Here is a 24,283-nt window from a genome sequence, read left to right as displayed (position 1 = left end):
GCGAGAACCCCTTCTGAGGTAAAAATCAGCCTCTCGTTCCGAAGATGGAGTGTCATCGTCATCACTCGGGGAATTGTACTTCAATATTCCATCTTCCTCTTCGTCTTGTTTCCTGCTGTTTTCTTACTGCTCCTCGAAGTCAGAGCGTTCGAGGCTGACCGGTTCGACCGGCTAAATTTTTCTCCGATAGAGGTATGACGGGAAGTTCCAGCTCTTGCCATCGTTGTTTCCTGTCTGACAGTGAGCTGACACAGTGCTGCAACAAATGTTTACGCCCAGTCCCTCGTCTTCTGTATGCTCTGTGGTGCCATCGGCGGTGGTAACGGTTGAATTGCTGGTATGGCCGACAGGATCCTGGCACATTCGGGTAAAGGATACCAAGAATTTGGATTGTAAAATAGCACGCTGCCTAATGGGTTGTCCTCATTAAGCCTTCTTAGGCTATATTTCCAAAGTTCCTTGGGTAGTCTACGCGGTGAAAAGTTTATCTATGTGATGTACAACCGACTGAATGTTCTTCACATCGAGTGTCATGTAACTCAACAGGCTAAGAGCATCATATCGGTATAATTCCGAGACTTGCTGGAGGTTTTTCAACGCATTTTTAAAGCATTTCAATAGACGTAACAGTCTTAGACCACGTTACCCTGTGGGCCATGGAGGTTTTTTGATAAATTGGCAACTTCGCTTCTGATATAATTTTCATTCCCGCGCAATAACTGAAGGGTATCGCTGAGCAGCCCGACCGCCTCTTGAATGCTAGAGAGCCTGTATACCTGGTGCTTTTCATGACTGAGAAGATCAATTTCTCCATAAATTCTCGTCAACGGATATCCCGGTTCTTGGTTCGTTTAAGTGATTATTTTCCGAATCCCGCTTCTCAAAATCGCCGATTTAAATTCCCAGATCCCGGCCTTTAAATAAGCCTAATCCCGGATCCCGAAAAACCTATTGGAGATCCTCAATGGAGGCAAAACAAGAAAGTGAAAAAAGTTCAGAACCCTCTATGAACCAGTACAGTAAAGGCACGCGACTCGTGTTACCTGTATAGTGTCCAGTCCGCCGCCAATCTACTTCAATAATCAAATATGGCGGGCGGACGCGAGGATCATTTTCTCAGACTTGAAGATTTATGCATAAGATTTGTATCTGCTCATGGAAACCTCTGGGATCCTAAAGTTCTCCTAGGTGTGTAACATTTGGTGAAATCAATTTGCTGATTTTGGGACGTGATTGCCTTGAGGGTTGCTTTGGGTGACAACTAAGTGACTGCATGAGCGAGTGTGATGATATAATACCAGAACGAGTTTACAACAATGCACCCCATTTTACACACAATGAAAACGTCGATGATTCTCTTTTAAAATAGTCATTTAGCACTCACAAACAATGGGAAATGTGTGCTTTCTTGCGTACCTTTCGGTTGTCCTTAAAAAGTATAGTTTAATCATATTATCCTTACATTATATTACATGCATGTTTAGGCAATGACATTATTAATAATAGACATGAAAAATTACGCGCTTCTGATTGGCTGAAAACGATTGCATTCTCATGTAACATGAGCGCAAAATTGTAACATGGGAGCAAGTTATAAATAGCATGCACACGCTTTCAAAATTCTGTCAGTCTTGACTTCCTGCAATATGTTTTATGTACACTATTAACAAGTAATATCATGATTTCGAGTGCAACTTGGTGTAATCAGCTCTTATAAATTTTTCAAAGACTACAAATCATGTAATTACTTGTTAATAATTTACATAAAAAAAGCATCATAGAAAAATTTTGACAATGAGCATGCTATTTGGAATTTGCACATCACAACTTTGCACTCAAGTGACATGAAACTGCATGCATTTTCAGTCAATTAGAAATGCATAACTTTTTAACCCTTTAAGTCCCATTAGTGACAGCAACAGAATTTCTCCTTACATTATCAATATAATATTGACCAGATAAGTGATGAGAATAAAGAACAATATCAATTTGGGGATAATTGGTTGATCCAACACTAAATTATCTGAAGTAACATCATGAAAATTGTATGGTTGACAGAAAAGAGAAGTACAAATTTGAACTGGGAGTTACAGTAAAGGGTTAAAGTGAATTATTATGTATTACAGTGCACTGCATAACCATCACCAAACATTCCCTTGTATGTATGTAGTCTAACCTAGTTTATGCTTGTTGTACTTTTGCTTTATAAAACTTTCAGGAATTCCAAGACATCTCCTTCTTCCAATTTTAGAGAATTTCCATCCTTTTGATGTAGAAAGGCTTGAAGTCAGTGGCATTTTCCAAACTGTTGGTAAGAAAGACTTAAGCACAGCTGTACCCCTGGACATGGCAGAATATACCACCATGTACATTTTGTGGTGGTCCTTTTAACCCTTCACACCCTAACATCAATATCCATTTTCTCCATACTGTTCTCTATACATTTTCTTTGGTGCTGACAAGGAGAATTTGTTTAGCAATCTAAACTTCTTAGGTTGGCAATCATTTCCTTTCTTCTCATTATCAACCTATGTGTAGTTTTGTTTTATATGATGATTTACCTTTTTTCAAATGTCATGGGTCTATATCATATGGTAATTTGTTCTTTATTACAAAATATTTTATGAATAATATGGGTCATAATTACCTATACTGATGCTTTTGTTTAACAATTAATTTGGGATAAATTTGTTTTGTGTGACAATTTGTGAGTTGGCCCCAGTGGAAAGTTTTTAAAGGTGACATTTTGAACATTAGTCCTTTGTCACAGCCAATAGAACTCTCTCAAGTCAGTTTGAGAAAGTCTCATTTGTGGCCTATTTAATCATTAACAATTGGTTCATGCGTCAGCATGCGTTCATCAAGATATGAAGCACATGGGAAGTTTGGAGAGCACAAAAGATGCATAAGAGTTGTTTGAGGTGTAGCTGAGAGTAACTCTAGCTTCTTGAGTGCTCTCCAAACTTCCCAAGTGCTTTCATATTGATGAACGCACAGCTGACATATGAACCAATTGTTTTATAACATTTTCAACCCGATGGAAAACTTTTTTTTCCTTGAGGGATTTGTTTGCTGACGTCATGAGCGTGCGCAATTGAATTTGAGTCAACAAATTTACTAGCTATGTTATAAACCCAGTTGATAAAACCAAAATATTAATTATTATTAATTAATTATCTTGTTACACTCCCACTAACACAGCACCACAGTTCATCAAGAAACTTTCCCCCTTAATTTTTTTGTAGTTTGTTTTGTACTTTCCTCTGTTTAACCCTTTACTCCCTACATCAGTGCAAATATTCTCCATACTACTCCCTAGACATTTCTTAGGGTTCTGACAAGGAGAATTTATTCAACAATCAAGAGCTTCTTTTTGTTGATGATCATCTCCTTTATTCTCAAGACCTTAACATTTGATTCAGGGGTGATGCTTTAAGGAGAAATTAGATGTTAGTCACTCTTTGGGGTTAAAGGATTAAGGAGTATAATAATGTACCAAAAGCAAAGGAGAAACCACTCAAACTGGTTTTACTATGACCTGAAAATTAATGTACAGCATCTTTAAATGTGCTATCAAATGTTTCCCTCAATTTCTTTTTACTGATGGTTTCTTTGTTATTGTCACCAGGAATTGACACAGATCAACTTTGGAAAAAGTTTTACTTGCATTCCTGGCCAAGAAAGAGCAAATGGCCTGATGTTTATTTTACCAAAAATGGGATTTCAAAGGGAGGTGAGAGTTGGCATATTTGTTATCTTCAAAGATGTCTCCAAGATGCCCTGAACTGTCAACGTGATCTTGATAAGGAGAGCAGTTGCTGCTCTTCTGCAGGTACATGTATATGTAGAACAATTAACAAATTAAGATAAATTGTTTATGAATGTTGCACAATCAGTGAAGCAAAAATTTGTAAGTGCACTTAAGTCTCTTTTTGAATAATTATGTAAGAATGTTACTTTATTAAAAAACTGATTCATCACTTTTTTATCTGCAAACAAGATACAAATCAACTAATCAAGAAGTTGGATATGATTGATGTTACAATCAATACAAATTTTAAATTTATGTGCTGGAGTGAACTCTTAGCAAAAATAAAACAGTTTTTGGTAATTTTTGCTGTTGTCATGTACCTTTTTGAAGCTCTATGACATCTATCTTTATATTGTATTGTATCAGTGATTTCTTTGGTTTCTGTACTTTTCATTACAGAGTTCAATGCTGAGCGTATTCCTTGTGACGCTGCTGTTTCTTCCAAAAACCAAAGCCTTGAAAACATTGTCGCCATTTGTGGAAGATATGCAAGATACTTGCGACTTTACAACTCAGCTGTCATTTTACTGATTGACAATCTGAACCTCTGTTTAAAGCTTGTGGATTATGTAGAATTTCTTGAGGTTTTCCTTTTAAGAAACAATGGAGTCAATCAGCTGTGCCATCTTCTTCAGCTATTAACTTCAAGGAGACTGAAATCTGTTGGATTTTGCTTTTCCAAAGTTTCTGGTGTGGAATTGTGGAGCAGGATTTTTGACTCCTTGTCAACAAATAGTCCACAAAATCAAACTGACAAGGTAGAAGACAACTTTATAAGCACATGTACGTGTATTTCCAGCCCGAATTCAAAATGTAAAGCATTCAATGAAGAAAGCAAGTTCTCTGTCCAGCAAACTTGTAATCAGTCAAATTGTGGACACAGTAAGGCTGCCTCGGTTCAAGTTGATTCTATCTTGAATTACTCTACAGATGCCAATGAAGAAGGTACCTTGGACTCTTTTCATGAGAATGATGATATTGATATTTATGCCTTTGATGACTGGAATGACTCGCCTAAAACCCATGAAAGAACTGTAGCCATCTCATGTAGAGGCACCAAGTATGGGCGAGGTGAGAAAAGATTTGAAACTAATATTAGTGATCCATTGAGTTCAGATCTTTATGATGAAGTGTTTGGTCAGAGTACCTATGGACAGCCAAGTGATGTCATGGTTAATAACTTTTGCCCTTTTGAAAACCAAGGATTACAGAAATCTTCAGAACCACACCAATTTTCACCTAAATCTTCTATACTGGATTCATCATTAACCTGGTTTCCAACACATACATGTTTTCTGGTTCACTTTGAGTTGGTAGGGTTCAGGCTTTATACTGACATTTTTATGACGTTTGTGCACACCCTTAAAACTTGGTTGGCCCTGGAAACGATGATTCTTCAAGATAATGGCCTTGGTCTTGTGTCAACACCTGGCAGGGAGTTTGTAGATACACTTAGTTTTCTTTGTACTAATGGAGGACTGCATTCTCTTCAAATCACAGATAACCCAGTTAATGATGAATTTACAAAACTCCTTTTTGAAAGACTTGTGGTCTCTTTGTGCTGTAAATGTTACAAGGATTGCAACTGTAGTCATGGATATTTAACCAAATTGAAATTCTCATCAAACATAGTTTCACCAAGTACCTCTGTGTATTTAGGAAAAGTAATAACAGATGTATGTCAGTGTAATGTAAGCAAGCAGTTCCAGGAAAAGATGTTTGATTCAGTATTTCCATTAAGTGACTCTGCCATGAGCACTGAGGACTCGACTCATGAATCTCGTAGTAAGCAGAGGAGTTCATATGTCCATGATTGTTTGGCTTGTAAGAGTGGTAAAGGTGGCTGGAAAGCAAGTTGTCCAACAGGTGATTGTGATGGTGCCCAGAAACTATCAGTGGGGTGCAAAATGAATGCTGAACCAACAGAGTCCACGGAATCAATTGAAAGTTTCTCCCAAAATAAGAACCCTTTGCTGTCAAAAAGTGGCATGTGTGATGTGTTTTTTGGTATTCAAGTAATGAAGTTGAGCTGTATGATTGGGGAGAAGGGTGCAAGTTTCATTGCAGAGGGACTAAAAAGAAACAGCACTCTTCACTCTCTGACTTTGTCAGACTGTGACATCAACACCATTGGTCTGGCTCAGTTATTCCAGGCATTAACAGGTAAAAAGCACCTGATTTAAGACCCTTTAAGTATCATTACTATCAGTATCATCTGTGTCTATTGTGTCAGGAAGTGCATAAGGCTTGCTATATTTTTGTGTTGCTTGATATGTTGATTATTACGATTATAATTATACATTTATCAAATGAATATGGTTATATAGAAGGTGCTTGAAATTAAAGCAAGAGGGTTTCAGAAAAAATAGCTTATTGGGTTGACTGTTTAGCAAACCTTAAAAATGTCTTTGTTTATTTGTGGTTTGTTTTCAGGTTTTTTGTACGGGATCTGCACAATGTTCAATAGTTGAAAAGTTAAAATTCTTTGTAGCTATGTTAAATGGCCCACAACACATTGCCTGTTGATTTTTATTCAAAATGCAATATTTTAGTGAAGAGAGAGACAAAGGTCTTTTGTTCAATATTCAGTTTGTACAAGTTTGTAATTTATTGTTACTATCAAGGAACTTGTAATTTAGAAATTTTGACTTTGTTAATTGCACTACTTTAGGTAACAGGAATGTGAAACATGTGTGTGTGAAAGGCAACCATTATGATCCCAACAGTGACAACAGCCTTGCTGAAATGCTTTCATCCAGTAGCACAATAACTGAGCTGGACATAAGTGGTTGTCAACTCAGAGGTAAATGAAAACAAAATCATCATGAAATAACACACCCCTGGGGTGGTAGTGATGGAACAGCAGTAAATAAAAATGTGATAGTCAACATCATTATGTTGTAGCTCTGAGGTAGACCATACATGTAATAGTCCATTTTACAGTTGTGTGCTTGGTTGCCAAGCCTTTGAACAGGAGTGAGGCTAAGGGTGACCTTGTTATGATACAAACCTTGCTGCTTTTGAAATGCAAATTAATTTGTTATCATGCTAACTAGATTCTGGTCTCTAACACAACAAGGTCACCTTCAGCCTCACTCCAAATCAAAGGCTTGGCAACTAAGTACACAACTGTAAAATGGCCTATTCTGAAGGTCAACTGGAGTTAAATTTTTCTTGGGAACTTAGACTTTTCTTTTTCCCATGATCACCACAAGATAAATGACTTCTTTCTTTAAAACATACTTAACAATGTGTTCATAGTTTTTGTGTTCTCTTAACCCTTTCACTCCTAGGGGTGATTAACACGAAACTTCTCTTTATAACATTCTCACATTATCAAGAAAACAGGTCATGAGATTACTCAAACTTATCAGTTTGAAGTTGTTATCTTGATCTATCACCAAATTCTCATACCTAATTTAAAAGGAAATGTGTAGAAACTAGAGGGGAGAATTAACATCAAGATCTTTAGAGTTAAAGGGTTAAAAACTGTAAGTCATAGTTAAGTTACATCCCTCGTCTTTTTTCCTTTACTCTCTCTCCCTTCTTGTCATTCTTAATGCTTTCCTTCCTTCTGTCTTTTATTGCTTAGAGCTTTTGAGGTGTTATGGGTGGAAAGGGTAAAATGTGTTCACTACTTACCCAAGTAATGTTCTCATCGTTACTTGTATTTTTTTTTCTCGAACATTTGTGGCAGGTTTAAGTGAAAACATAATTGCAGCCCTGTGCATTAACAAAACGCTGATTACTTTGAAGTTGGCAAGGAATGGATTGCGTAAGTTTTATTTCTCCAAATTGTTTTACCCTAAATGTTTAGACTGGACATTATACACTATTGCAGAAATACAAAGTAACATTTGGGGATTTCAGATCAGGTTTCTCCCTTTAAGCTAATTAGTTAAGGTCAGTATCACATTTGTGTGCAGCTTTGTAGCTGCATTTCTGACCATTTTTGTGCCACGAAAAGAAAAGTTGAAAGGCATAAGTTGTGATTTTCTCGTAGGAAGTGTATTCTAATGAGTGATTGTATCAAACCAGTGATTACTGTAAGAGTTATAACCAGTAAGGACTGATTTGAATTTTGTCACATAATCTGCACATCCCTTTTACTTGTAGCAGCAGTTGTTTACTGATCAAACCCATGCTGTACACTTGTTTGATTTTGAAACCAGAAGTATCATTTCTTCAGTGCACATATCCTCTCTCATCATCTGACTGAAGTGAGCTGCAAATTGTTTTAAGCTAGCTGTCCTCACATTTAACTTTAGGAGTGACCACATCAGTGGTGGGACATTGATTTCTAACACTTTCATCACCTTAATAACGAAGAACCATAATTAAAAACAGTTAAGTGGGTAATACTAAAAGTACTTAAATGTGATTTACTTCAAACTCTTTTTCAAAGGTAATAATGATATCACTGCTTTGTCTGAAGTTTTCTCTCATCCCAGCCAGCTCTCAAAAATTTTGAAATTAGACCTGAGGTGGGTTTTTGTATCTTATAATTATTATAATTATTATAATAATAATAATAATAATAATAATAATAATAATAATAATAATAATAATAGATCTTAAAAATACATTCTACATATGTCTTGATGCTTTTTACAACTAAAAGAAAGAGCTCTCATGAAACAGGTATGTTTTCAACACAAAGTTGGAATCACTAGAACAATGAGAGTGACAGGGAGTGTAATGGTGTAACAGCTCATTTAACATCTTGCTAGTGTTAAAACAGTTATAAAGGGAGGATATTCTCAAACTTGAACAAGAAGGCAATCAATGCTTGATCTGAGGAGTCACTACTGGTTATATTGATTTTGTGTATAGGCTAGGGCTTCAATTCCAATGTTATTTAAGTATCGAGATATTACATGTAGTTATTTGTCCACCTGCCTTAGTGAGAAATAATTCATTTCGCTTCAATTACAATTCAAGGTGTTTTGCTCAACATAGGGAGTGCTAGAGGGTAAAATATTTGGCTAAAGGTGTATTTTTCATGTTTTTTAACTTCAGCAAGTTCTATACTGTACTTTATGACCAAAAGCTAAATGTTGTGCAGATGTTTTACTTGATTGGTATTTTTTTGAAGCCCTGAGTTGCTCAACTTTCCTATATATTTTACCCACAGTTTTAACCACTTTCCAGCAGAATGCCTGTCAGTTTTAGTTTCATCACTTAAAAGCATCGAGCCCAGAACACTTGATGAATTGAAACTGACACCTACTCTTCCTTGCACAAGATTCCAACAAGTATTGCCAAGTCTGCATTCAGTGATAAAAAATGTGATAATTGTTGACTACTTGCATCATGGCACCTTATTTGCTGATTATGTTGGCCAAATGTGATCAGAGGAGTCTGGAAATAGTTTCATCAATATCTAGACTGCCCTCATTCAGCCAACTCAACTTAGATGGATACATCTGTGTAGACACATCAAGGCCTCTTTAAAGGAGCTTAGTCAATGGATAAAGGGGGCTTTCTTCGTTTCTGGGATCTTGCCTTGTCTTGCCATATTCGTGTTTGAAAATTTCATACAGGTTATCAGTGGAGAAGAAACTAGTGTCTCATTCTCAGTAATCAAGCCTATTTGGATAGAAAAATTTTACAATTTTCCATGCTGACTTAGCAAGCCCTGGTAACAGGGCTTACTTTGAAAGTGAAATAAATTGTTGCTAAAAGAACTGGAAACAAAAACCAAAGTTAAAAGTGTGTGGATACAGTATTGTTAGTAAGCTATTTTTGTTGTTTGCTTGTTGATTAGCTTGTTTGTCTGGTATAAGGGAACTTTTACCTCCTCCCAAGATGAATATATCAAGTATCTTACAAGAGTACAGTACTGTGAGAAAAATTAGGCAAATGTTGCTTTAAATTGGTAAATAAAATATTTACTCCCAAATGTTGCACTTCAGTGCTGTTTTCAATGTAATGAATCATAATTGCAATTACCACACAATTACCTTTCATTCATAAGCTCTGTAATTTTGATTTGCCAACTCAGATGAAAATGACATTTTCTTTACAAGCCCCCAAGCACTGAAATTCCTTGGCATATATTTCCTTTATAACTTACAAACCACTATTTATCTGGTTGTAGGAGAAATAACCTATTCACATGGTCAATCCAACCTACAGTCAAACTTGTATAAACCCTTTAACTCCTAAGATCTGATTGTTAAATCTCCCCTTCAGCTGCTACACATTTCCTTGTAAATTAGTGACAAGAATTTGGTGTAAGATGAAGATAACAACTTCCACTTGATAACTTTGGTATTCTTATTACCTGTTTGCTGGTTAATGTATGGATATTATAGGGAGAAGTTACATGTTGATCACATCTGGGAGTTACAGGGTTAAGCATCCCTCAATCAAGCAATCAATGATTTTCAAAGTAACATGAGCAAGAGAGTAGGGACCTGGGAAAGAGTTTCCTCCAGCTCTACAATATGTGACCTCTAGCTTGATCAGGCCTTCTGGTCTAACTCATTTGCAACTGGTTCCAGGAATAATTTGAGCACCTGCTCAGAGTATAGTTACAAAGCTACATAAAATAAAAAATCCTCAGTGTCTTCAGCAACTCTGCAACATGGTTCATTTTCACCCTTGTTATCCTTGTCATGTTTTGTTTTATTTTCCACATAAATTTCCAACTCTTTGTCCTCATCACTCATTGGTCTTCCTTTTTCCATCACATAGAAAAAGAAATGGAAGGATTCACCAAATGTCTGTTGAGATATTGACCAATTATATTGTAACTTTGCAAGAAAAGGTTTTCTAAAATGAGGCTGTGAAAATGTCACAGAAATAAAGCGTCCTCCATCTATTAAAATTTTAGACACCTGTGGAAAGAAACAAGGGATAGAATGTTACAACACAGGTACATCATATTCATATAAGCAAAGAGACACTGTACACTCAAGCATTATCACATAAACACTGTGATAATGTACCTTCAAATTGTTTTTCCACAATTATGGTTGTAAGTTAAATGCGTACCAACACAGATAATTTGCGAATTTCATCAAAGTTCCATACGCATGAAGTAAAAAGTGATTTTCTCCACGAGGGAGGAATGAAAGGTAAGAGGCTCCCCTCCTCTTCTGTTACCCTGACTGAAAACAATTTTTGAGAGGAAAAAATGCTAAAATTGAAATTATATATGACATAGAAGTTACAGAGTGAAGATTAACCTGCGATAGAACACAATCCATACTATTTCGTATATCTCCTGTAGGGTTCCAAGGATCTCTTTCTTCCACCATTAGTGCATCCAAAGTTGCCTTCTCAATAATGACTTCAAACGAACCTTCTGGGAACGTCATGTTTGTCATGTCCATCACCATCCACTGCATCTCGGTTAAATCTTTGCATTTCCGTTTCATATTCTCAATTACTACTGCTGAAAAGTCGATATTAACGATATTTCTATATCCGTCACGGTACATGTCTTCGCTTAAAGAGCTATTTCCGCAGCCTAAAATGAGTATTCGATCACTACGGTTCACATGTTCGTTGATTAAATGTTCGAAATCTTTGTAGCTTTTGCACCATTCAAAGTTGTCTTCTTTCGAAAAGCGTCTATCCCAGTATTCCTGCTGCTTATAGGATGAGTTTTTCTCCGGTAGATCCATGGCTCGTCGAAGTAAACCCTTTGTAAACGGGAGTTACTACATCACGGGCGACGAGCGGGGATAGAAAAAACGACCCAAATACGAGTGGTCAGCGGTGAAACAACTTTCATACCTCATATATAGACAGATCATTTGTAGTATCAGGAAACAATCGTGTTGTAAAGCCGAAGTGTAAACAGTTTACTTCGCTAAATAAAATGTTAAGCAATTCAAAAGTGTTGATTGTACATATATCTTTTACCGCTTTAATAAACAATGAAGGCATCGGTGGCATCCGAAAGGTACCAAGAAGAATTAAATGTACGTTTTGTAGTTGCAGAAAACAATCATGTTGTAAAGCCGAAATGTTACCAAGTTACACTTCGCTACTTAAAAAGTTAAGCAATTTTCCTCAAGCTTTAACTGGAACAATACTTCTTATGCTCTATTGACCAACGGAGGCATCGGGAAAGGCATTGCTGACACCGGGAAAGGCATCAAGAAGAATGATATTCACGTTATGTAACTTGTTGTGTGACGAAAAAAACGTATCTTGACTTGTTCAAAGCATTAATCACAGTTGGGTTCCTTTTCACTTGAATTTTGTATCCACAGCTTAAGATGAGAAATTTAAAATTTCTATCAGCTGACGTTCTTTTACTGCATATTATATCTATTCAATCGCCCCCAATTCACGTGGAAAAAAGGCAAGTAGGAAAACACTGAGCTTCGAGAAACAGCCATGTTAAGGCTAATGTATTTACCATTCCTTAAATATTTATAATCAAGACCACTCGTTTAGGAGACCTTTTCTCAAAAGATCCACACGTGCAAATAATGCTGTTTTCCGTTCGAAATGTTTTTCTTCCTATTCAATTGAACAACTGACTTAGCGTTTAAGCCGAGAAAAAAAATCACAATTATTGAAAAGGTCATGGACAGGCCTACACAGACTCCCCTGTGTGGTTTTACGTTTGCGGCGCAAAAGCCTTTAATTAAAGCTTCGCTCTGACGAGCATGTCTTTGAGCGATTTACCTCTTTTGTATGATATAATCGGAGGCGTTTTGTAAATTGTTTTCAGCAGTGGCTGATTTTGGATGAAGTTCCATTCTTGCATCAGTATTTGTTTTAAATTTTTTAACCCCTGAGTGGTATGCTGTCACAAAAGGCAATATTTTGCCTTTAGTTTTTTTTGGTTTGTTTTTTAAGTGTCGACTGCCTTGCGGCAAACGAGACCTCAGATAACGTTTTTTCAATTAGGCTTTTTGGGTAACCACGTGCTTCAAGTCGTGTTTTGAAGTTACACATGGCCTCCTGGAAATTTCTTTCCGAGGAGTTTGTTCTTAGAAGTCTGATAGCTTCTCCTTTAATAAAGCCTTTCTTAACACTTGGCGGGTGGCAAGATGAATGGTGTGTATATTGAAAGGTCTCGGTCGGTTTGTAGACTGATTTTTCAGAGATGACACTGTTGTACTTTTCAACATGTTTATTATCACTCTGAAAGCGTGTACATATAAGATCTTTCAGCTCTGAAAAAAAAAGCCAAATTGAAAAAACGTTATCTGAGGTCTCGTTTGCCGCAAGGCAGTCGACACTTAAAAAACAAACCAAAAAAACTAAAGGCAAAACATTGCCTTTTGTGACAGCATACCGCCCAGGGGTTAAAAAATTTAAAAAAAATACTGATGCAAGAATGGAACCTCATCCAAAATCAGCCACTGCTGAAAACAATTTACAAAACGCCTCCGATTATATCTTACAAAAGAGGTAAATCGCTCAAAGACATACTCGTCAGAGCGAAGCTTTAATTAAAGGCTTTTGCGTCGCAAACGTAAAACCACACAGGGGAGTCTTTGTAGGCCTGTCTATGACCTTTTCCATAAACATTTCGGCTTTACAACATGATTGTCTCTGGAACAACAAATTATATGTCTCTATATGAAGTATAAAAGCTGTTTCACCGCTGACCGCTCATATTTGGGTCGTTTTTTCTATCCCCGCTCGTCGCCCGTGATGTAGTAACTCCCTTTGTAAACAAGCGACTAAATACAGGAATGGCTCCGACCTGTGATTGGATGATAAAAATGGTAAAAGTTAATAACTTACATCTTAACTCCTTGCATGTGAGTATGGTTAACCGCGTGTCTCGAAGCGGAACAATGAATTATCAATGTGAAAACGCCGATGAGTCAAACAAGAATTGGCTACTTACATAATGAAGAGAAGGCAGAGTCTAGCTTGTTCAGCAGGGTCGTTCAGCGATATTCCGGCGATGGAAAAGTCATCAGCTGACTAGCTCCGCGGACTAAATTCATTTAGTCAGTTCACACGCACGAACAGAGACTGGAGCCATTCGTGTATTTCACCGCAGACAGGAATAGCTCCGACTCAATTTTAATAATTTTTTTACAATAATTTTTAAAAAATTTTTTTAAACAGTTTTTGAAAAAAAAATTTAAAATTAAACTAGTAAGCAGCGCTGTGCGAACAGTAGTTTTAAAACAGACGAAGAGCCCGATGAATGGATTTGTCCTTTATGTGAACAATAACCTAAAAAATCAGTTTTCCACGAAAAAAAAAACTCCCTCGATGGTGGCTAAGCCATATTTCTCCAGCAGAGTAAATTAAAAACATCGGTCGCAGCGTCACGCAACATTGCGTGATTTTCCAAACGTGAGATTGCTGCATTATTTTAAAACTTAGGAACTACATAGCCCTTTAGTAAGGAAAGAGGGCTTCATTTACAAGCACTGTAGACTTCAACTTAAGAAGAACCTAATAAATCGCTCTTTCAGTTTTTATCTCAGGGTATGAATTATTAAGCCAGAACGAAAAAAAAAAATTAACATACGCATGAGTTGGAGCCATTCCTGTCTGCGGTGAAATACACGAATGGCTCCAGTCTGGTCGTCCGCCTAAACTGACTAAATGAGTTTTGTCAGCGGAGCTTGTCAGCAGATGACTGTTTCATCGCCGGAATATCGCTGAACGACCTCGCTGAACAAGCTAGCCTCTGCCTTCTCTTCATTACGTAAGTAGCCATTTCTTGTTTGACTCATCGTCGTTTTCGCATTGATATTTCATTGTTCCGCTTCGAGACACGCGGTTAACCATACTCACGTGCAAGGAGTTAAGATACAAGTTATTAACTTAAAGGATATTTATTCGACGTGGGAGGTAAGTAACAGAAAAACTTAGACTTTACTAAAATCTCTGTAAGTTAACATTTGTGAAGTTTGTAACAGGGTACACAAATCATTTTCACAGTAAAATCTTCCGAAAGGAAATGAGGTCATCGTTAAAAACGACGGACGAACCATGGAAATTACAGTTAAGGATGAGATTGGCGTCTTTGATAATTATTAAATTTTATGTTGCAAGTCTACTTTGTCTTCTGGTTTACTATCAGGCACTAGGTCTAAATCAATCTTAAGACTGTCTTTCCTGCCGTTTCCAAAACGTTTAACCCCAAACGTGGAATGTACCAAACACCTCCCAAGGAATGAATCCTGGTAACCTTCAAGAACTTACCATTCAAAGAGTGAAAATGCCGTATACATCTGCAAAACGGTCAGACGGAACTAGTTCCAATCTCTATAATCTTATTCCTAAAGTGATGGGAGACTGGTCTGTTGTTGAAAAGTTGAGGACGGCAATCAAGAACTTTCCATCAATACAGCTCCACAGTGCCATACCCATAAGTAAAGATGTCATTTAAGTAAGTTGTAAGTTTGGAGATGTCCCAAAAGGGTCTCTGCTTTCATATCAACAGAGAGTCAAACTGTCTAACAGGCCAAAAGTGCACATAAACATTTAGGCAGCTGATCCTCCTTTATCTATCTTATCTCGTTTAACTCAGGCATATTCCACTGTGCTGACCATGTCACAGCAGAACTTCATGGATGGCTTACACCTGTCTCTTGATCAGGCAAATTTGTATGAAAAAGAGACACGCAATCAGGCAGACAACTTAATGTTGCACAAACTTATAGCCCAAATATTGATTGAAGTAATTTCAAGGATTTCTTTTGCTGTAAGAAAGATTTTGAGTCACTTGTGGAACACTTCATGAAGAAAACAGTTCAAACAGCTGCAATTATATATGGATCTGAGGATGAAGAAAGTGTAACCATGAGCTATGCTGACATGCATATGGCATGTTCTCCTGACTGCTGAGTTTACAATCATAGAGAGGAAAATCCATGGGGTACCCTAGAAATAAAATGCTCTTTGTCAGACTGTTGTGGAACTGCCATACCTAAAAGAAGTTAATGGTGTGCTTAAACTAAAAAAATCTCACAGTTATCACTACCAAGAGAATGGGCCCTTGCTTCCCTCAGATAGTAAATGGGTTCATTTATCTGTTTGGTGCAAAAATGACCATTACTTAGAAAGAATAAGATCAGACAATGAAATTTTAAGAGCCATGAAGAACAAGTTGGAAACATTTTATTTTGAACTTATGATTAAAAAATTAGAGACTAGTCAGTATGAATAAGGTAGGGTTGTTCAGAGCGCTAAGTGGGGTGAGCATGTCTATACCTTAGGGTGGGTCATGTAATTTAGATCCTAAGGTAGGGGGTTGCGTGAGCTATCATAAGCCCCAGAAACTAAAATAATGCATACTTTGGAAGCTATACTTTCAGTCCCTTGCATCACACTATAAATATGCAAACAGGACATTAATAAAGTGGTTACATAGGCTACCAGTTTAGTTATTAGTGGAAAAATTATGCCAATACAATGTACCTGCAACCATCTTAACTTTTTCACTCCTTAGATGCAATCATAAATTTATGTTTCCTTCAGCATAAATTCCAAGAGTTTGGTGTAACAGTGACACAGTAACCCTCAGTTAATAATTTTTGTATCCCATCTCCTGTTGCCTGGCATGATAGTGTATTGATATTCAAATGAGAAATTTCAGATCCAAATCAAAGCCAAGAATTTGGTGTTACAGCAATGCTGTAACCCTTAGCCCCTGATTTTTTGTTATTCTCATCAATTGTTTTCTTAAAAAAGTATTTATATTTCAATGAGAAAATTCATGCTGATCACTTGTGGGAGTGTTAAAGTGTTAAATATGAGCTGGTATAAAAGTGGGCATGGCACTGGTCAACCTCTTAGAGGACAACTCATTTATTTTTTACAGTCCCACAATATCCTAATTATCCTAGACCTTAGGACTACACCTAAAATTATGAAAGACAATTTTTAATCTCAGTACAATGGTCCTTCCAGATTTGTAAGAAAGCAACAAAAACTCCAGACCTGATTTACTGAACCACCTAAGACAAGGGGCTGAACTGTGTCAAAGAAATTGTATTCCTTGATCCTCATTATAGCTCTCTCCACATGTATTCAGAGTCTAGCAATTTCTTGGGTGTTAGAAACCTCTGATGCTGTGAACAGCTTACCTCCTGAAACATTACAACCTTTGCTTTCCCTAAGAATGGAGGAATCACTGATGTTGCTTCAACCAACCCTTTTAGAGGGTCTTCAATCAAAAACCCCTTATCTGCTATTACTTCAGATCCTTCCTCTAACAAGTCAAGAATACCACATTAATGTATGACCTTTTTGTCTGATGTACATCCCTGGAATAAAGAACTCACAAAGGTCACTGCCCCATTTGGGAAAATACCTACCAGGCCTTTATAGGAGGTGTGGCTCTTATATGTGGTGTAAAATTCAGAATGAAAAACTTTGGAACTTGGGGTCTGCACCTTAATCTCTGTGCAGTCCAAGATGACACAAGTTTGCATGAAACAATCACACAGGTTGGCCTCAAACAAAAAAATAGAGCCTTTGTGGGCCAAATGGGTATGTGCATCAAGTAAAGAAAATTTGCCACTGTCAAAAATACTCTACCTTATGTACTGAGACTAACTTTAAATCTTACAGCCAAGTCTTCAATTGGAAAGCCTTGCTTGACATGCACCAGAAATTAAAAGAACTGATCATTAAGTGGCAAAGCAGACTTTTTACTGGGACTTCTGGCAGAATAAATTTGTGCTCATTCAAAACAAATCTAGATCTTTTTAAGATTGAGAGCGTGACTGTTTATTGCCATGCAAATCCTTATATTTCACCCATTGTGCAACATGAACATATTTGCATATTCACAGCATGAGCTTGGGTGTCCTGTGGTTGGACGTTAAGGTGGATGAAATAAGCACATTTCTCTTTTAAAGTTATCTTCTTTATAGCTGAAAACAAAATCTCAAGCAGTGTTAAGATGCTTTCAATTTCTATTCTATTTCATTATTATTTTTTACAAAAAATCAATAGTTCCATAAGTTTTGCTGGTTGTGGAAGCTCTGCGGTCTACTGATCGGTAGTTAAGTGACACCCTTAAAAACACAAACTACAGGAAGGACATTAGTGACCGGAATGCTATGAGTCCGCCATATTGTTTTCTTGGTATCCGCCGCTTTCGCCCCCTATCGAGTTCGCCCCTTCGAGTTCGCCCCTACCTTATACCGTATTCGCCCCCACACTTTTCGAGTTCGACCCCATCAAGTCGAGTTCGCCCCTTGATTGAGTGATATCCAGATGAGTTGATTCGTAAGTTGATGAGTAAATTCTTCAGTCTTAATTTCATAAATAAAGCTAAACGGGTACAAGTCTAACAACTTAAGCAATGCTGTCGCGATGAAAGCGTGGTTTGCATCTTCTCAAGTCTGGTTGTTACACATTTCGTGTTCGTTAGATAAACCGTGTGGTTCTCTTTATCACAAGTTCAGTGTATACAGTTATTTCTGGTAACCCCAGATCCCACGTAGAGTATTTAGTTGATTCCGTCAATCCAGTTCCAAAGCAGGTTCCACGCAATTGCCGAAATTCAAAATGGTCGTCGCTGACGTGACATTTGGCACATTCTGCTAATGCCTTCGTCACAAATCAACTCATCTGGATATCACTCAATCAAGGGGCGAACTTGACTTGATGGGGTCGAACTCGAAAAGTGTGGGGGCGAACACGGCATAAGGTAGGGGCGAACTCGAAGGGGCGAACTCGATAAGGGGCGAACGCGGAGCAATTCGTTTTCTTAATAGGTGCAATGTGTGTGAGAAGATTCAATGTACCCATTTAATGTGCCTTGAATACATTAGATATGTCCCCATATTTAACATGTATTGATTTTTATACCAGTACCGCTGAAACTTTCACTGTGACCAAGATCACCAAGATCAAAATTGGAAAAAAGTGACATAACATGACTAAAGATTGATTTTTTTCCGGCGAATGATATGTGTTACTTTAATTTAAAAAAAGCTACATTTATGACTGCAAATACAGTGATTTTAAAACAATCGTATGGAAATATTTTACTACTACTAGAAATAGATTAGCAAACACTTCAAGTGCATACCAGAAGTCATGATATTCTTTCAAAAATACTGACTATGTAAAAAATAATTTTATTTTGCAAAATTTATCATTATAAAAAGACACCACCGTGGAAATCGAATGTAGAAAACTTGCCTTTCTTTTGCATGTTTCCATACACTTTTCACGAAGTAAATAAATAAGAGACTTAAAGATTGAGATAGAAAACAATCGCGGACGGCAGACTATGGCTTGCAGTTTGCAGTTTACAGTTTGCCGTATGCTTGCACTTTGCATTTCTTTATTACCCACCACTAGACATTGGTTCCATAATTAATTGGGTCCTCTCGCTGTTTTGACGATGTGTACAGCTTTTCCTGAATAACGGTAACGACGTTGTCGCTTGAATCTAGCAAATGTTAACGACATCGAATGCTAAATAAAAGGCAAATCGAAAAGGAGCCATCTTTCAAAGAAAAGTGTAAATTTAGTCAATAAATCTGTCAATAGAAGGACATGCAAAGGTTTCCAAACGCCATGTTTGTAAGAATTTCAGAACGCTTTTACACACACCAAATCAAACTATTATAATCTGTCTACTCTCTAAGTGTCCAATTAAACTTGTGTGTCTAGACGGTATTTCAGGTAATACAGGAATTAAATAAGAGCATAGAACATGATTTTTGAGTCTCAAAGTGTGAGAAAAACTTAGTCGTAAATCACTTACCGCAAAAGAGCATTTCTGATGTTCACATGTGGACTGCAAACTTCAAATCACGCATCAAGAAGTATGTCACGTGATATCTTGATGTTTGCCGTTCGCGTAATTTAGCTGTTAAAAGTCACTATGAAAGGACAGGCCATTAATTTGGTTTTCCTAATTAGACATTAACTCTTTTATGATTGATTTAACTTTATCTCGATAAATTCTGAGACTGGCTACAATAGACATTTAGGGAAGAGTATGCTTTTCTTTTCAAAAAGTAATCAATGAGGCGTCAGAAAAACTAAACCGCAAGCGCTAACCGTAGATTGGTCAATACAAAGTGGACCTGTTTAAGCCGAATCAAATTGTGTATGGTTTTCTGCGTTTATTATGATTTGATCAATATTGTCCACATTAGTCTTGTTCTTCGATTTCTTTGGGATGAAGGGTCCTTACATCATGTTCCTTCCTCGATGCATGCTTCCAATGTCCCAGAGAGGTTTCAGCACGCACGGTTTTGGTTCATAACCATAAGGAGGGCCTCCCATGGCCCGCCAATCAAAACGCGTGCTTAACGGACATAGGTTACTGATTGGCTGAATGGAAGGGACCCAAAAAGTAGAATGGTTTTCTTTTGAAGAGGTCTCCCAATAGAGCAACATTTCGTGCAAATAAGATCCATGCAGACTGATGTACTTCAAACACATTTTATCAAAAGACTTGAACTCGGGAACTTTCGCGGATACGTCGTGAAATATTCGAGGATCGTGAAAGAAAATAACATTTTTAACATCATTCATCCATATCGCGACTGTTTGATCACCGAACGGATGACAAAGCAACTTATTTCTCTTGCGCGTAAACTCCAATACCAAGTCTTCTGATAATAGGAGGAAACCCTCGTCTATTCGTACCAGTCCTTCCACTTCACAGTGAACATAACCCCAATATAGTCTAAAAGTATGGGAAAAAAAACATGATTGGCTACAACCTTCATTATGAAGGGATTGTTGTATAAAAAACGCAAATTGGAAATCACAGTAAAAACTTGTAAGTGCTAAGCAAAGGAAAAGAGGTCTACGCGGTTCTCAAAAGACCTAAGAACTTTTCGGGGCCCTTTTCGTGTGATTTTGTGTGCTCTGAGAAACACTTGAACCCTCTTTTGGGAGCTTTTTGACAGCGCCAGATTATTGCGGCTAATCACTAACTCGCTCCCTGTCGTCTTCAAAGGCGCAATTAAACGACCCGGTCAGCATGGGAGCCTTTCTTCCAGACTTGAGCGCCGCACACGTTTTGAAGACGACTGGGGCCAATGAGTTTGAGTCTAGTTAGTTTGAGTCGTAAGAGCGCTTACGGCTTAGTGTAAGAGGATATGAAATGACCCAGTTCTTGTTCTCTCTCTTAGTCTCTTGAAGTAGATGAGAGCTTAATATTTTTTCATCTCTCTAATTTTATTAGTTTTATATTGTCAAAACAAATCTATCAAGTACCCGTTCTGCGATCAAAAGCTCAAGAGATCAACGGAAAGAGTAAACACAACCTAGGAAATTGGCTGGTACCTGTTCCTGTTTGATATAGAAATTTTGGATTATTTTCTCCACTTCATATGCTCCGTTTATAGAAATTTTGATTTATTTAAAACCAGTTTCATAACACCTTCAACGCAAATCATCTCCTAAAATTTGAGGATTCAAGTGATGGCTTTTTCGAGGAAAATAGTTTTTATAACTATGACAAGTTACTTGACTTTCTTGTCAAGGGGAATTCAGAATCGTTTACGAGATAAACGTACATGAAATGATTCAATCGTTTACGGTTCATTCACAAGATAACGTATGCTGTTACAAAATCATTAACTCTATGGTTTGCTAACATACCGGGAGAAAAGCACTGTACTCTCATATAATAATGTAACAGCTGTGAACAAGTAAACAAGAACCTATTTTAACTACTAAACTAGGTGGGAGTCTAAGTTACACCGGAAATCCTCGTATTGCATAGCAAGTCAGTCTAGGTGTAAGTATGTTCTTACCTTTTCTGAGGCCTGAAGGGGATCTCGAACAACAGTCTTTTTAAGCAGACGAAGTAATCATCGTCCATTCTCAAGAAGAAGTCAAACTCATATCTTTCCGCAGACCATTCCATCAACCATAACAGCCGAAGTCCGAAGTTATATCCCTTGGGAATTGGCATAAATTCCAGGTCGCCGTATTGGTTGCTTTCGTTGACAAGAACACTTCGCACGTTCGGTTCCATGTCGAATAAGCTATCGGTAAAGAAACGACATACGACTTCTTCCGATGAACATTGGTTCATCCAAGTTCGTCGTATCCCTTCCCGTCGATCAAATCGTATCGGTGCGCTGAGAATGGCTACGATGAGTTTCAATCTTGTCTTTTTGTGTTTCCTCCTCATAAGATAAATTTCATTCTCTTCCCTTAAAGTATTATCCGCCCCCGCTCTTAAAAACGTACCCGTTTCGTTCTTGTCAACACTTCCACTTAGGTGTAATGTCTGCTTTTGCGTCGGAAAGTGAACTAACGAGGACATCTTGTCGTATGCTGCTTTGAATGAAGGACCGACTCGGTCCGTTTCCCTTTGACCAATTTCTGTTACTACTCCTTTAGTCGTTAAGTCCGATTTTTTGAAGCAATTCCTAAAAAGATAAAAAACACTTGCAAAAAGGAAAATCTGAAGGCATGATACGAGGAAAATAAAAATATTTCTTCGCCAACGCATGGTTGTGGAGTACCACACGTGCCCGGTCGTTTTAAGATGAAGTATCTTTCATTTTCAGAAATTTTTTTCTAATAGTCTCCGACCATCACTTAGTCCGAGTTACAATGATATCCAACAGCGCCTTGCAAGGTGTTCCATTTAGTGAACATATCAAAAAGCCAAATGTTTGGGATGTTTTAAACAGGGATTTCATTCATCACAGACACGGCTTAGTCCACATTAGCGGGTGCCTTTACCTGTCTTGAACACGAAGTAAATCTTTACCTGTTTATGGTTTTTCTTCAGGGCTTTATCTCGAAGTAAAAACCAATTAAGAAAATTGCATTTGTATTTCAATAATGATAATAAGCGCCACAGTCTGTCTGTTTCGTATGACTCGGTCTGGGAAAACTCAAAGTCAATGCAGTATCCGGTATTTAATAGAATGAAAAAGAACTCATGTTATTTATGGTAAAGTTCTTCAAGCGTAATTGCCACAACTCAACCACAACCTGTAATACGTTTGGTAACGATTTTTTGGGGGACTGGTGCGAAGACACCGAAAAACTGGCAAAATCCACTGGCGGAGAACTCTGTCTTCTAAGGGGAATTCAGGGAGGCATGAATTCGCACCAGTTAATTCCTCTAGCTCGTACGTTTAGGGAAATACTTGTACTCGGCGGCGTTGGTCTTAATAAATGATTATGTTGAATACAAAAATGGAAAGAGCACGATGAAAGAAAAAATGCCGGTTAAGCACGTTTCAGCCTAGACAAGAGATAACGATGGGAGTGGTAGTGAATATCTGGGCGTTGGCTGAGGTTTGTCGGTTCCCTTGAAGTAATTTGTTGTTTAAGACGAAAATAGTAGTCTGTTTCGTCGCAAGTTCATACCGCGAATCTTTGCTCAATAAATGCGCTTTTCCTTCTTATTCTCCGTAATTTTCAGCGACAGAATTTCACTCCAAGCGATCCGCCATCTTATTACCTTTTTCCAGAAAATAACTGAGATCGAGGTAAGGCTACATGCGGACCTCAGACTCTTATCGTAGAGACTATCTATGAACTGAGCTTGAGGAGAACTGACAAAACCCGAGGCGTCAACGAGTAACCTTCTTCTCAGTCGATCTCTCCATTTCCTCTCCGATAAGTTCAATTTTTCTAGGCGCGCTTAAGTGAGCCGACAATTTACTGCCTTTCAGTTAAGCAGAAGCGCGCAAAGAGACATCCTGTGCTTTAAATATTCTGTGCTAAGTGATCGTAAGTTTTTTGCATGACAATGTCGAAAACCATGATTCAAATTTTTTTTTCGAGTTTTTTTATTCCTTGTATATAGCACTTATTCGACCCTTAGGGCCCGCTGTTTTACGCCTGATACTCAGGCTTTCTCGGCTAAATATAAGAGCGTTTATGTAATGAAATAAATGTCCTTCCATCGTTAGTTTTCGGCCCTCTTGACGCTGTTTACAAAATAAATGTCAGATTAAAGGTTCAACTAAATTTAGGAATGTTTAGGACGCGGTTTTGTTAAACAACAGCTAAACTTTGTTTAAATAAAAAGACCTTAGTTACTCTGAACACGACCAGAGGCATAAATGCGTGTATATCTTTATTTGCAATCTCCGCTGCAAATTGAGAACGCGGGACCACTCAGTGATCTGTTCGCGGCAGAGCTATCGATTGCAGGGTGATGCTATATCGAAGGCGTTCGTCAAGGGTCGAACACACAAGCTTATAGTACAGCGGTTAAATTTAAAATAAGTCATGTAAGCTTCCAGCACTTGTTGCCCACTAAAAATTCAAAAAAGAATTGTTCAAGATCGTTATGAACAAAGGAGCTTTGAGGTTCTGCGGCAGTTTCTTAATTTTGTTTAAGTATTTTGTGGTTGTCATAAAATAACCACTGAGATATATTTCTTTTAAACAATTTTCATGGGATTTTACCTGTAAGCTAAATGCAAGTACAAATTTTTTGTCATAACGGGCACATAAAATAGCATTACACCGTTACCATTTTCTTCCAGTATCAATCATTAGGAGAAGAAGAAATATATTAAATGCGTGATCGCGTAGTTTATAGCGATTCCCAAAATCCTAGATTCA

The 24,283-nt window shown here is 37.6% G+C and overlaps 3 protein-coding genes and 1 long non-coding RNA gene across 5 annotated transcripts; 2 read left to right on the top strand and 2 right to left on the bottom strand.

The window, feature by feature from the left end:
• Positions 1 to 333: 333 nt before the first annotated feature.
• On the top strand, positions 334 to 9,678 carry LOC131793844 (uncharacterized). Of its 2 annotated transcripts, none has more exons than XM_066172159.1 (8): positions 334 to 1,188; positions 2,252 to 2,311; positions 3,629 to 3,832; positions 4,211 to 5,974; positions 6,483 to 6,614; positions 7,509 to 7,586; positions 8,217 to 8,295; positions 8,946 to 9,678. In XM_066172159.1, the coding sequence occupies exons 1-8, from the start codon at positions 1,089 to 1,091 to the stop codon at positions 9,160 to 9,162; spliced, it is 2,634 nt and encodes an 877-aa protein (XP_066028256.1). In that variant the 5' UTR covers positions 334 to 1,088; the 3' UTR covers positions 9,163 to 9,678. The 2 variants fall into 2 exon arrangements, with proteins under 2 accessions (XP_066028256.1, XP_058967321.2); XM_059111338.2 differs by having other exon boundaries at positions 335 to 1,188; positions 2,219 to 2,311; positions 8,946 to 9,677.
• Positions 9,679 to 9,771: 93 nt separating this feature from the next.
• LOC131793845 (EEF1A lysine methyltransferase 4) lies at positions 9,772 to 11,640 on the bottom strand. The gene is made up of 2 exons (XM_066172160.1): positions 11,005 to 11,640; positions 9,772 to 10,653 (listed from the first exon to the last, which is right to left on the bottom strand). The coding sequence occupies exons 1-2, from the start codon at positions 11,443 to 11,445 to the stop codon at positions 10,348 to 10,350; spliced, it is 747 nt and encodes a 248-aa protein (XP_066028257.1). The 5' UTR covers positions 11,446 to 11,640; the 3' UTR covers positions 9,772 to 10,347.
• Positions 11,641 to 14,332: 2,692 nt separating this feature from the next.
• On the top strand, positions 14,333 to 16,137 carry LOC136283575 (uncharacterized). Its single transcript, XR_010718864.1, has 3 exons — positions 14,333 to 14,456; positions 14,835 to 15,143; positions 15,285 to 16,137. It is a non-coding gene; the product is annotated as an uncharacterized lncRNA (long non-coding RNA).
• A 2,689-nt stretch (positions 16,138 to 18,826) lies between these two features.
• On the bottom strand, positions 18,827 to 22,232 carry LOC131793882 (beta-1,3-galactosyltransferase 6-like). Its single transcript, XM_059111387.2, has 2 exons — positions 21,496 to 22,232; positions 18,827 to 20,417 (listed from the first exon to the last, which is right to left on the bottom strand). Exons 1-2 carry the CDS (start codon positions 22,200 to 22,202, stop codon positions 19,916 to 19,918), a joined length of 1,209 nt encoding a protein of 402 aa, XP_058967370.2. The 5' UTR covers positions 22,203 to 22,232; the 3' UTR covers positions 18,827 to 19,915.
• Positions 22,233 to 24,283: the final 2,051 nt, after the last annotated feature.

The sequence above is a fragment of the Pocillopora verrucosa genome, chromosome 9, assembly GCF_036669915.1.
Source record: "Pocillopora verrucosa isolate sample1 chromosome 9, ASM3666991v2, whole genome shotgun sequence".
Classification (NCBI taxonomy): domain Eukaryota; kingdom Metazoa; phylum Cnidaria; class Anthozoa; order Scleractinia; family Pocilloporidae; genus Pocillopora; species Pocillopora verrucosa.
The sequence above is the reverse complement of the archived record's forward strand: the minus strand, read 5'-3'. Positions and strand labels throughout refer to the sequence as shown.

Coding starts and splice junctions, on each gene's coding strand:
- LOC131793882 (XM_059111387.2), bottom strand. CDS start 22,202: ATGCGTTGGCGAAGAAATATTTTTATTTTCCTCGTATCATGCCTTCAG. Junction 20,418..21,495: donor CCCTTCAGGCCTCAGAAAAG/GTAAGAACATAC, acceptor CCATACTTTTAG/ACTATATTGGGGTTATGTTC.
- LOC131793844 (XM_059111338.2), top strand. CDS start 1,089: ATGGCGGGCGGACGCGAGGATCATTTTCTCAGACTTGAAGATTTATGC. Junction 1,189..2,218: donor GGATCCTAAAGTTCTCCTAG/GTGTGTAACATT, acceptor TAAAACTTTCAG/GAATTCCAAGACATCTCCTT. Junction 2,312..3,628: donor TGGCATTTTCCAAACTGTTG/GTAAGAAAGACT, acceptor TATTGTCACCAG/GAATTGACACAGATCAACTT.
- LOC131793845 (XM_066172160.1), bottom strand. CDS start 11,445: ATGGATCTACCGGAGAAAAACTCATCCTATAAGCAGCAGGAATACTGG. Junction 10,654..11,004: donor TGGATTGTGTTCTATCGCAG/GTTAATCTTCAC, acceptor TTCTTTCCACAG/GTGTCTAAAATTTTAATAGA.